Source organism: Pseudochaenichthys georgianus, chromosome 20, assembly GCF_902827115.2.
Source record: "Pseudochaenichthys georgianus chromosome 20, fPseGeo1.2, whole genome shotgun sequence".
In the NCBI taxonomy this organism is placed as follows: Eukaryota; Metazoa; Chordata; class Actinopteri; order Perciformes; family Channichthyidae; genus Pseudochaenichthys; species Pseudochaenichthys georgianus.
The window spans coordinates 3,650,931-3,665,190 of record NC_047522.1 but is presented as its reverse complement, the minus strand read 5'-3'; the positions used below and the strand labels follow the sequence as shown (position 1 = coordinate 3,665,190).

At 43.1% G+C, this 14,260-nt stretch overlaps 1 protein-coding gene across 1 annotated transcript in view; it reads left to right on the top strand.

Annotated features, from left to right (window-relative positions):
• Nucleotides 1-14,260, top strand: part of ctnnd2a (catenin (cadherin-associated protein), delta 2a) — a 170,728-nt gene that overhangs the window by 134,359 nt on the left and 22,109 nt on the right. Inside the window, 5 exon segments of the mRNA XM_034109154.2 lie at nt 2,969-3,141; nt 11,386-11,440; nt 11,892-12,093; nt 12,345-12,459; nt 13,377-13,509. Coding sequence (XP_033965045.1) covers nt 2,969-3,141; nt 11,386-11,440; nt 11,892-12,093; nt 12,345-12,459; nt 13,377-13,509 — 678 coding nt within the window.

The window sequence follows — 14,260 nt, the reverse complement described above, 5'->3', positions numbered from 1 at the left end:
TGTAAAACATATTCTTTACACACTAAAAGTAATAGAAACACATTTGTATTATTTGATGAGCGAGGCCAAGGCACCAGAATCTTAGTTTGTTTCTACATGAAATGTTTAATCACATATTAAACGTTTTACAACGTGTCTTGCTTCTACTACTACAATGAGCTGGCTAGTGTGGCACCTACCTTATGTGTGACTGTTATAGCCAGGGGTGCACATAACTGGTACGCATGCGCGGCAACAATCTGAAATGCATACCGTCACTTGTGTCACAAAGCGCATTTGCGTACCGACGTACTTGTGAAGCTTTTCCAGAAGGCGGTTAGATCACCGGACGACAGAGTCGGTCTCCGCGTGCACAGACAGGGCTGCTGTTAACGTCGGTCTGTACAACGGAACTGTGCCAAAACTACGCCAACCGGCTGCGGAGGGAGACTCCCCCCCTTCACTGGAGAACTGCGCTAAAACAGCTGATCACAACGTTCACACTCTGTGGTCACGAAGTACTCCCCCCCCCCCCCCCCCCCTCCCCCCGTTGACGTTCGCGATACAGAGGGCTTCATCATATAACTTTGAGTGGAGCCAGAAGTTGGAGTACCAAACACTGACTGCAGGTACTCATCTGAGTACCTCACTGAGAAAGTTATGTGCACCCCTGGTTATAGCACCCACATCTGCTTATACAGTGTACACATGTAGAATATCTCAAAAGCTGGACAGGGTAAAGCTTAGAAAGCTTTGGTCTCATTTTGAAGCAAATAGGAGAATAGTGGGGAGGCGATAGATCATCTGATTGTTATCTTGCTTGTAAGAAGTCCCTGAATCTCCGTCATTCGTGCTATCTGAATCCAAATATATGTTTGTCTTTCATTGTGGGAACTCTTATTGCTGCTGCTTCACACCCAGCTGTGTTTCTCATGCTGCAAATGGGTTTGTATGAAAGACATCACAGTGTGTGGGTGCAGACAAATGCAGTGTGTGTGTTTGCATGTGTGTTTTCCCCCAGATAGTAGCACTGCAAATAGCTCAGTGGTAAATACCCAGAATAGTGACATGAAGCTGTTTTCAGTGAAAGGTGCCACAAAACAGAGAGGCTTTTTGCTTTCAGCTTATACTGTAGTTGGTAAATGTCATAACAGAGCCACACAACTACACACACATGTACAGTGTTTTGAGAGACACAAATACAACTGGTACTATCAGGAAATGAGATTCCTTTGGGCCTTGGTATAAAGTGCTATCTTTAAAACTGTGAAACCCTGCATTTATGTTAGGTATGTTTTGAAGTTTTTCATGATTTGACTGAGCTGCTTGATTTTCCATGTCAGAACAGAGACTATCGTACTCCATTTCACCTTCTAACTCATTATCAAACACACACGCTGTATACTGTACACACAGAATACTTAAATGTACACACACACACACACACACACACACACACACACACACACACACACACACACAATCTCCTATAAAACCATTAGCACAATCGATCAACATAATGGCTGATCATCTGACCATCCAGCACATAAACACTTTAGGTCACATCACTGAAACCGACACACACAGTTTCTGTCACGCAGCACACGATGTAACAAACATCAAGGCCAAGTGATGATGAGTTTGGGAGCTCCCACTCAGTCTGCGTAAGTCAAAGTGCTGTTTAATAATTCATAAAAAGCGAGGGATGAATGGAGATGAGAAAAGTCTTTTGTGAAGGCAAGAAGCTGAGGAGTTGATCTTGGTTCCCAGGGAGAAAGGGATTCTGGGGGAAGAGAGATATGGAGGGAGACAGATGGGGAGAGAAGGCAAGAAGATATGGGAGAATAATAACAGGGCTTTGTTATTAAGGGTGTAACAAGAAACTTGCATGGCAGTGAGACCAGACTCTACACTTTGTAGGGATATATTTATAATATTTCGACATTTTAAATTGGTAAGAATGTAATAAAACAGATAGACATCCTCGTTGTGCCTTCCTTACACTGCGTAGCTGTAACAACTCCTAATATGCTTGAAATTCATATTCAGAAAAAGGTAAAAATAGCATTTTAATCAAATATTTATGCACCATTAAGTGCACAGGTCACAGACCTAACTGCTCTTCAATCATACCACACATGAACAGGCCTAAAGATAACCTACACCACCATGTAACAGTTCCCTTCGCTCCATCTACTGTTTCCAAAAGAGTCCATGTTACAAACTGCCTGATGATGTTCTTATTGCTGAATCAATATAAGCTCTATGTGAACAGCATGGGAATCTGAGAGGGAGAGGGATTATTATTTGTCGCCACAGCAGTGACCGTCAGGTGGTATGGATGATGGCGGTGAGATTGTCGTGTGTGTGGTGTGTGTGTGTTGTCGAAATGCAGATTTGGTTCATAAACAAAATGATGACAAGGCTTTACAAATGTATGGCAGGTGCTTTGGCTGTACTCCAGCCGATCAGGTGTGTGAAGCCATATTGAATAGACAGGATACAACTATTTGAAGTTATTCATTCAAAACCAGAACTTCCTCAGGCAATTGAAGTTTTGCTCAAGTCGAATACAAGGTAAAAGTGAACACGTTTGGGGAGGGAACACATCAAGTTAAAGGTGCTCCATCTATTACAACTTTTGTCTTGTTAGCCTTCCTCCTCCTCCCATCCTCTCCATCTCCCTGCTTCTCCTCCTCCTCCTCCCATTCTCTCTGTTCCTCTGTTTCTCTTCCCTCTGCTAATAAATTATGTATGCCATCTCCAACTCACGGAGTGCTGCACTGCTGCACTATCTCTTCTAAATTGCTGCTCTCTCTCTCCCCCATTTCACTCTTCACCTCTCAATCTCTCCCCTTGCCTTCCCCTGTCTTACTCACTCTTAATCTCTCTCGACCAACTCTCTCACTCTCTCTATATGTGAACACACACCATACACACAAACTCAACCCCCACCACCTACCCAACCATACACCATTCCTGTCAGTAGGACCAGCTCTTCTTTCCCAGAGTTCCTTGCAGCTCAACTCCACCCCGGAGGCTTCGCTCCAGTACTCTGCCAGCTACCATAGCAACCAGACCCTCGCCCATAGCGACAGCATCTCCGCAGCAACTCCTCAGCGCAGCGGGCATGTTGGAGGAGCCGTGCACAGCTACAACCAGGTAGGAAACCCTGCTGCTCACTGACGATAACGAGGATGTGTGGAAATGTGGAGATGATGACAGAGAGAGGACATTCTACGACTGGCCATTTGTGTAAACTTAACTGTCTGTTGTTAAGAAAAGTTATGCAGTACATTAAGGGCCAGAGAGGCAAACATAATGACATTAAAGAGTTTGATGTGAAGGTACTTAAAGTGAATTATCACAGTTTTTAAGTACAGCAGCATTGAACTCCTTTTACTGTTGAGATACACTGTTTACTGTATATGCAGATGTTCAGATTCCTTGCTCTGTTATTCCTTTAGAGCCAGAGCGAGCATCCCCCTTCTTTTTCTTCTGCAGCTACGTCTCGGTGCTCTCGCCACATGTGGATTTGTTTGACATCACAGTTGATTCATGTATATAAGTACATATGTATGCAGAATCAAGTTTGTTGAGTGTTAGCGAAGTGGTTGAGTCACTGCGAGTGGCTTTAAAAGCAACGCATGGCATATGTGTCTGTATTTGGGAGGAGATCATGAGACGGGGTTAGACACATTATGTAAAGCTGTTTAGAAGGAGACAGGTAATCAGATGCTCATAGACCAAATGAGGAGATGATTGAATGCACATAGAGGAATCTCAGCAAGTGTCTTGTGTATAAGGACTTGAGAAATAAAGCTGAAACAAAGTCACATATTAATCACAGCAGTGAACTGATGGGAAAACACACGTCTAATTACTTTACAGTCGACAGGAGCCAATTACTTCCAATTGTTCATGTCCTTAACATATCACTGGTAATGCACGTGTTGCACTCTTATACACACACACACACACACACACACACACACACACACACACACACACACACACACACACACACACACACACACACACAGATAGAGAGATGGTGAACAGAGAGGACAGGCAAGGAAGAAGGGGGGAGAGAAAGAGGACAGGAACACTGCAATGTAAAGTAAACAGAGGAGAAGAACACAGAATACAGACGGAATAAATACTCTTTTTGCCTCATCAGCCCATCCATGTATATATGCTTGTCGTTCTGTATTTCTATCTTTTGACCTCAGGTACTTCTCACTTTTTCAGGGAAGGAATGGGAGCTGTCTCTGAAGCCAGTTCTCAAATGAGCTTAAGCCAGACTGTGGAGGGAGTTGAATGAATGCGTTCACAAAGATATCATCCAATTCACCTTTCTCTTTCATAAAAACATGTACATAAGCAGACAAACACACACTTACAGTACACACAGATTTGCGTATACACAAACATCCAATGAGAAAGTAAAAAAACTTGAGAAATAAAGGACTTGAGAAATAAAGCTGAAACAAAGTCACATATTAATCACAGCAGTGAACTGATGGCAAAACACACGTCTAATTACTTTACAGTCGACATGAGCCAATTATTTCCAATTGTTCATGTCCTTAACATATCACTGGTAATGCACGTGTTGCATTCTTATACACACACACACACACACACACACACACACACACACACACACACACACACACACACACACACACACATACACACATATTTTCAAACAACCACCGACACACTAAAACGGTATGAGTTAAAAGTAAGAGAAAGTATTTTAGTTCAAAAACGCTTAACCCCAATAACAATATCTTTAATGCGTCTTAGCAAGAAACTGCATGTTTTCAGTACAGTCTCCATCTTCTCATTGGATGTTTGTGTATACAGTATGTGCAAATCTGTGTGTACTGTAAGTGTGTGTTTGTCTGCTTATGTACATGTTTTTATGAAAGAGAAAGGTGAATTGGATGATATCTTTGTGAACGCATTCATTCAACTCCCTCCACAGTCTGGCTTAAGCTCATTTGAGAACTGGCTTCAGAGACAGCTCCCATTCCTTCCCTGAAAAAGTGAGAAATACCTGAGGTCAAAAGATAGAAATACAGAACGACAAGCATGGAAGGGCTGATGAGGCAAAAAGAGTATTTATTCCGTCTGTATTCTGTGTTCTTCTCCTCTGTTTACTTTACATTGCAGTGTTCCTGTCCTCTTTCTCTCCCCCCTTCTTCCTTGCCTGTCCTCTCTGTTCACCATCTCTCTATCTCTGTGTGTGTGTGTGTGTGTGTGTGTGCGTGCGCGCGTGCGTGCATGCGTGTGTGTCTTCCTCTCTGATGTGTTGGGCTTGTCAGTGTAATGGGACCAGTGTTGTCAGCATGGCTTTTTCACAGAATAGCTTTACGCAAGCCAGTGCTGTCATAAAGGCAGGTGCAGCTTGCATGCGTGTTTTTATTTTCATTCACTCAATGGTTGTTCAAAAGTTAGCCCAGGTGACTGTTTCATGGAGAGTGAGAGAGAAAGTGAAAGGTCTGGTGTGTTGCTGCTGCTCTGTGGGGTATTTATAACCCTGAGAGGCCCAGCTTTAATAATGCATGGCAACATGGCACCTCAAACATCCTCGTGTTTTACTGGAGGAGAAAAGAAGCAGCACTGCAACATGACAGACTGGGATGTAGAAAGTCCTCTTCCTCACATAGTGTCAGGCTTTCTATTTATTAGTTGACTCTGCCAACAATTCATCTTTGCTCATCTTTTATTTAGCTGCTGAATCACCCATCCATCTGTTTATTCATTCACCCACTCACCTTGTCATCAGTCTGAAGGTCCATTTCTGTCTCACTTTGCATCTTGATGACTGGAGCACATCTGCAGTGTTGAACACAATCAGGAAATAAAGACATTAATTAGGTTCTTAAAGTTAAAGTCATGTGTCCTGCGTCTCATCAGCCTTACATCTCTCACTTGGCTTCATAACCCACTAAACCAACACAGGGGACTTATGAAGGAGATCTTTATGGCGCACACTGTTTCTGATAGTGTCTCACATCCTGATTAAGATCTCTCTCTCTGGCTGTTTATAGATAATTTTTATAATCTACCGTACTTTTCGGACTATAAAGCGCACCTGCATATAAGCCGCAGCAGCTAAATTGTCCGTCTGTCTTGCTCTCGTTCTGTCTCTCGGTTCCACTTTTACTTTGGCGCGCTACCTGTCTCACTCTTTTCCGGCCTCCAGCTTTTCCTGCTGGAGCCCGCCGCTTAAAGGTGGCGGGCGCGGACCGGTCATAGAGCCCACGAATTCATAACGGACAATAACCTGGATTTTCTCTTTCTCACTGAGACCTGGCAAAAACCTCTGGACTATTTCTCATTAAACCTAGCCACTCCATCAGGATTCACCTATTTTGACAAACCCCGTCCACAAGGACGGGGTGGTGGTATTGCTGCTATTTTTAGGAAGGATGTGAAAGCCACCACCATCTCCATCCCTGATATTCCCTCATTCGAGCACCTGGTATTTAAGCTCTCTGGTCCCACTCCCCTGGTCACAGCCATCATTTACCGCCCTCCAAAACAAAATCCCACCTTTCTCTCCGACCTCTCTGACCTTCTAACCCAGCTATCTGCAATATCTCCATCTGTGCTCCTCGTAGGGTATTTCAATATCTACATTGATGACCCAACCAGCATATATGCCATTGAATTTCTGGAAACTCTGCAGTGCTTCAACTTCACACAGCACATCAACTTCCCCACACACAGCCACGGACACATCCTTGACCTAGTCTGCTCCACAGGTCTCACCGCCCACCGCTCACCCTCTCCTCCTGTCTTGATGAACTGGCTCCCCAAAAAACTAAAACTGTCTCTTTCACACATTCAGCTCCCTGGTACACCCCTGAACTCCGCCAAATGAAATCACAAAAACGCCAACTGGAACGCCTCCATAAGAAAACCACTCTAACAGTCCATCTCCATGCCTACACCGACCACCTACATCAGTACAATAATGCGCTCAAAGCAGCCCGGACCAACTACTACTCACAACTGATACACTCCGGCTCCAGCAACCCCAAGGCTCTGTTCTCCACCATCAGCACACTCCTTAAACCCTGCGACAACGCCACCCCATCCTTCAAAACCGCACAGTGCAATTCTTTCCTCTCATTCTTTCAATCCAAAATCGACAGCATCTACAGAAACCTGACCTCCTCAACAGCCCTCCCCATCTCCCCCACTGGCTCCCCCCCCTTCACCTCAAAGACCCTATCCCGGTTCTCCCCTGTGACCCCAATGCAACTTTCCACCCTCATGGCCGGAATGAACTCCACCTGCACTCTGGACCCCATACCAACTACATTTGTCAGGGAATGCCTCCCTCCCATCTCCCAACTCATAACCACAATCATTAACTCCTCCCTCTGCTCTGGATCAGTCCCCCCCTCACTCAAACTGGCTGCTGTTACACCCATACTGAAAAAACCCGGACTCACACCTGACATCATGTCCAACTTCCGGCCCATTTCCAATCTCCCGTTCCTATCAAAGCTACTCGAACGTGTTGTAGCCTTCCAACTAAAATCCCACCTCAGCTCCAATAACCTGTTTGAACCCTTTCAATCAGGATTCCGGACAAAACATAGCACAGAGACAGCCCTCCTCAGAATCACTAACGACCTCCTCCTCTCCTCAGACTCCGGCAATCTCAACATCCTCATCCTCCTCGACCTCACAGCAGCGTTCGACACCATCGACCACACCATCCTGCTGTCCCGCCTGGAATCATCCCTCAACATCACTGACACTGCACTCTCCTGGTTGAAATCATACCTCACCAACAGACACCAGTTCATCCACATCAATAACTGCACTTCCTCCACTGCCCCTCTGAACCAAGGCGTCCCCCAGGGTTCGGTGCTTGGTCCCCTCCTCTTCATCCTCTATATACTCCCCCTTGGAAAAATCATCCGTCGCCACAACCTCCAGTATCACTGCTACGCTGATGACATCCAACTCTACATCTCCACAAAAACCATCACTGCCACAACTCACTCCACACTCACCAACTGTCTCTCAGAAATTAAATCCTGGATGCAAACAAACTACCTTCAACTGAACAGCGACAAATCTGATATCATCATAATCGGACCCCCATCCCGCACCAACTCCACTCAGAACTTCAACCTCACCCTTGACAGAACCACTCTAACCCCCTCTCCTCACATTCGCAACCTTGGAGTAATCTTTGACAGCCAGCTCAAATTTGACAAACACACAAACCACATCACCAGGACCGCCTTCTTCCATCTGAAAAACATTGCCCGCCTCCGTCCCTCACTCACCTTCCCGGCTGCTGAAACCCTCATCCACGCATTTGTCACTTCAAGACTGGACTACTGCAACAGCATCCTGTATAGTTCATCATCCAAAATCCTAAATAAACTACAATACATCCAGAACTGCGCTGCCCGCCTCCTCACCCACACCCGCTCCAGAGACCACATCACCCCCGTCCTTCAAAACCTGCACTGGCTCCCTGTTCGTCAACGAATACACTTCAAAATCCTTCTGCTAACACACAAAGCTCTCAATAACCAGGCTCCCCCCTACCTCTCCGACCTGATCCACCACTACACCCCTTCCCGCAGCCTTCGCTCATCAGAAGCGAACCTCCTCTCTATCCCCAAGAAAACCAAGCTTTGAACCTGGGGGGATAGAGCTTTCTCCATCGCTGCCCCCACCCTCTGGAACTCCCTCCCACAACACATCAGAGACTGCACCTCTTCAGACTGGCTTTTAATCTGTGAATTATGCTGTATTGCTGTTTTAATAATTTTTAAATGTTATTTTATCTTGTTCTAATAACTTTTAAATTCTATTTTATCATGTTTTATCACCACTGTAAAGCGTCTTTGAGCACCTGGAAAAGCGCTTTGCAATGCAATGTATTATTATTATTATTATATTGTTAAAGGTGGTTAATTTTACCTGTAAAATCCATAGATTTAGGAGGTTCCCTAGTGGCCGTTAGCTGTACAAAAAAAATACAGTCCGAAAAGTACGGTACTCTCTTATACCGTACGGTACTCTCTTATAAACCTTTTTCCATACAGTATGCGCTCTAAAAGAACACAATAAGTGCTATTTTTGGCATCTGCATTTATTAATGCTATGACAGCAGCACGAGTGTAGTCGTTAACGAATATGGAATAACTATTGGTAAAACCAGGTTTTCCTATATGTGCAGGAAAGATAAAAAGTAGTTAATGGAGTTTCTGGAGAAATGTTGGTGGGATGACTAGTTGACGAAAAGCTGCAAATATGGCATACGGCTGGATTTACTGATGGAAAATGATGTAAGCTGCACTCTGTTGCTGCATAGCAGGGAGATGAAAGCATTGTTTGATAAATGGCTAGGACCTAAAGGCATTGTTTGCTTAACTTTGTTTAAAGGGGCAGCTGAAAGAGTGTACACACAGGGAATAATAGCTTACTAACAACGAAGGATACTGTGAACATCTCTGCCTCGTTACAGCTCATTCTATTTTCTTCACATCCAAAATGTGACACGCAGAGCTGGAACACATAGTACTGGAAATACTGAGGTTGTTAATTATTGGATATCCGAGTGCATGACCACATATTTTGACATTTTCAAAAATGCTGCCGGTTTATTTACCATCCAGGGTTAGTTTAAGAGTGAAACTACAGCCCACCCTTGTGAAGCGGGAGAAGTTACAGCTTCAATCAGGATTTACTTCCTGTGTGTTGAGATCAGGGTGGAGAAGTAACTCAAGGTTGAATCCTATTCTGTAAACTTTCATAAGCAGTTCTTATAGACAGACACAAACAATATCAGCATGTTACTGAGTCAACAATTTGTAAGACGATATATAGAAGCTACCGTACATCCGACATTTCTTACCTATTTGTCATTTCACCAATTTCCCATTCCTTCACTCCTTATCTGTGTCTGCCTGGGTATGCTACTCTGTCTGTGTGCCTCCATAAACTGTGTGTCAGATCTTTTGAAAGAGACTGCTAATCCTCTCAGCCAGAGATAAATCAGTTTTCATGACCCCTCTGCAAACAAAGCAGTGCTGCAACCAAAGGCTTGTTGTCTTCACCCGACATGCTTTGGCTCATCACAAAGCAGGGCAATATAACCAGGAACTGCCATTCAGAACAGAATGGGATATGGTGTGTCTGTGTGTGTTGCTATATTTATCCAGGGAAGGTGTAGCAGACATGCTTTTTCATTTTGTCTGCACTATAGCAAAGCTGCCAGTATTCACACCTGGAAAGTGTTCAAATGCAGCTTTTTAACATAACACCGGATTTTTATTGTGTGTGTGTATTGGCATGTTCTGTGACACCCGTTTATTGGATGATCATATGTTTGTTGTCTTTGAATTGTGTGCTTGTATAACTGTTTAAATGTGTTCAAATGTTTGTGTCCGTCCATTTAATTCCAATTTACAGGTATTATAATGTCAAACACTCAAGTAGTTGAGATTGATATTTGTTTGTGACAGCCTCTCCTGATATGTCAGCAAATCAAATTGTGTGTATCTTTTAAGGTTTTAGTATGAATTTCTCTGGCTGTCGTAGATGAACTTCTGTATATGCAGTGATGACGGTGCTTCAAGGTGACTCAGACGGCGTGTGCACAGTGTGGCCTTGTACAACTGCAGCCATGTCAGTCCAGTAGTAATATGTTTGAATCCCCTTTAAAGCTATATGAGGCTCAGTGGAGCACCAGCATTATGCTTTAAAACATTGTCTCTGGAGATTTGGTAGAATATATTATGACCGACCATAATGTGATGCGTGGTACGGAGGCCTCAAGCCCAACCTCAAGCTTTGCCTCACACTGAATCATGTCTTTTGTCTGTTTACAAATTAATTGCACATTGTAGTCAAAGCATAATTGGATTTTGTATTTGATTTAACATCATATGGCTTTGTCTTCCTCTTTTGGCTTTTTCCGCAATATAATATATCCGAATATTGAAGTTTACAGATGGAAGTTAAAGGATGTTGAGACATGAATACACTACGGAATAGACAATTGACTGTGTAATCATTCCCTTAACTTTGAGTAGGTGGTGCAACAAGACTTTATGATCAATTATTTCAGCCAGCCAAACTCCTAGGGCTTCTCTGAGTCTGTTTGAATCGCCCTCTTTTCTGTGGGGATTTCATTACCAGCTGCTCTAGGTTCATTCAGTGCTCATCAAAGGCTTCACTGTACTCTTTGTGCATTCAAGTTTTCGATGGCCACTACTCTTTATTCTTTGTATCTAATGTTTCTAACTCTGTCTCTCCCCATTTCAACTTCTCCCTCCTCACTCTATTCATCCCTTCTTCTCTGTCATGGCTCCTCTTCCCTCACTTGCTCTCTGTTCCCCCACATCGCCTCAGGTGACATCTAGTCGTGCAGCCCAGCATCAGCAGTCACAGAGTGGGGCAGGGTCAGGTAAGAACTCACCATCTCGGTCTTTGTCCATGGAGATGCATTTTCTTTACAATAAATGAATCTGACGTTGCAACAACATTGTGGATACACAGACATGGCATGTTGAGATACTGACAGACATACAGGCCAATGAAATGAAAAAGATGTGCTACTAGCAGAATGTATGTTTGTATGACTACAAAGTCCCCCACTGTTCTTTGATCTAAGGTGTTCTGGTACTAAGTACACTTATAAATCACCATTGGCTCGAACATGGTGTTTTTTATTAGAAAATCAATGAACAGCTCTAAGTTCAATAACAAAGCAACAGGTTTGGATTGGGCAGACTATTTCTCCCAGTTACTAGGTGATATCATTTCAAGAATATACTAAGACTCACTGATGTCTGCCTAACAACGTTCTTACTCATTCTTCTGCTTTTCACTAAATGTTTCCTTTCTCTGCTGTCCAGGTGTCTACTACTCCAGCTCCACCTTACCCGCCCAGCGTGTCGGCTCCCCTCTGTCTGCAGGAGGAGGCTCAGGCTCCCCAGGTAAACTCCAACGCCTGGGATCCTCCTCTGAAACCCCGGGGTACTCTACCACTCAACGCCTGCCCTCCTCCTCCTCCCCCAGCAAACCGTCTCCTGGTACTCGCCTGGCCAAGTCATACAGGTACAGATCCACCGTGACATTGATTATGAAGGTGTTTTAAGGTGATTGCTGTATTTAACACATCAGTCTAATGTATAGGTTTTTCAGACCAAAACATTAAGGAGAAGAAATGATCTTTGGACTGTCTTTTAGCAAAGAGCACATATAAAATACTCACATACAAACATATAACTGTTGTGTGAAATGGAATGAATCATTTGAAGTCATTATTGTTCATGCAAATTATGCTGCTTTGCACATTTGTCATCCAGCACTACAGTTGCTGTGACAACAGCGGGAGGGGGCGGGTCTCCCCTAAGGGTCGCATCTCCACCCAACTCTACATCTGGGGGAGGGGCCAGCTCATCATCGTCCCCTCTCCACCAGGTACAGAATGTGACACTCGCGGAAAAGCATTTGGTGTTACCAGAATATAAAAACAACTCCTTTAATGTGCAGAATGAACCCAACCTGCATTGCAAATGCTACTGGTTATAAAACCTGTGTCAGTTAAATATTATCCTGATCTGGTTTGATAATTATATAATGATACTATGTACAGTTTTAACATAATACTATTACATGCAGCAACAACAGTACATATGTTATTTTTCAAAGTACAGAATATACAGTGCAAATGCCCATTATTGATATTCAGGAACAGAGCTGTAATTGACAGTTGTAAATTGTATCTAGGTATGATATTGTGCTGTCATAATATTGATTGATGCTGGGCGGCTAGGTGTCAGAGAGAAGATTATAGTCTTGTCCACTTTAGAAGATCTTTAATCATGACAAAGGATGGCGTAGCTCCAGAGCAATTACAGATTGAATCATACATTCAGAAAAAATCGATACCAGTCAATGTTAGATCTTCAATGCGGTTATCTTTCCAAACAGCACCTTATCTGAACCCCGGTTTCTGAGGCACATGTTTAGGATTTACTTATCCGGTATGTCACACTACAATAATGAAACGTTTTTTCTGCGTGAGTTTCTCCAGCGTATATTACATTCTTAAGGCTAAGTGATTTCGACATGGTTTACACATAGTGTCCATTTTTGTTTAAAAGCCCATTTTACAAAATAAAAATAATTTGGCAAAGTAAATAGATTTCCAAGACACAATGACAGGTACAATGTCTTTCTATCTACAGTACACGGCTCAAAACAAGTCAGCCATGTCAGCTGTCACATATTCGACTGCTAACATATAGTAATTAAACAAGAGGTCATTTCATCAGGGTATAACTGATGTCACTTACAATATTTTAAAGAAAAACCAACAACTCTTGTCCCTGCAGATGAGTTCAGGCATAGGGAGCTATGCCACTTTGTCTCCCAAACGCCTGGCAGCTCACCACGCTTCTGACCAGTACAAGATCAACCACGAGCTCTACGCTACGGCGACTCTGCAGAGGCCTGGCAGTCTGGCAGGTGGGCGTTCACACACTCTCACATGCACGTACACGTTAAACCCACCGCGGGAATTTAGTAACCTTACGGTGTGTCGTCCTGATTATGCTGGTAAACCAACTGCACTGCGAGCAGTAAAGGGATGTTAGAAAATCTCTCAAAATGCTAATATGTTTTTAAGTATTTGTGTCTGTTTATCTAGCTTGTTGAATCAATGCATCTCACAAAAAAGAGACAAAAAAAGTTCTCTATTTAAGTCTTTTGAATGATCCAATATTTCAATAAGCACATCAGTGTGTAGTTAGTTTGTGCCTTAGAGTTATTTACTCGAAATAGAGATGTCACAGCTTTTTGTTGCCATGATAAAGAACAACTTCAAGAGGAATGAAAAAGCTCATCAGTGGTTTCATTTGTGAGCTGTGTATATATTCAGATTATAATTGTGTTGCAGAATAAGAGATATTAACTGTGTCTCGGAGATGACTGTTACTTTTATTTACTCACATATATTACATGCCAAATTCTTTTTCATCCTTTTTTCTAAAACAAATTTAAATAATCTTTTCATTTATGCACTTTTTGGCAAGATTCATATAAATTAATCGAGTTGTGGTTGATCAGGACAGTTTAAATTCAACTTGTCAAGCCTGGAAATGCAAGATTTATCTTGAAATTGTGACTTTTGGTACCCTACAAAAATTGTACCAGCGGAGAGTTATTTGTGGAAACTATCAGTCAGAGGTTTGCTTCCCTCGGTGGACAACATCCACCT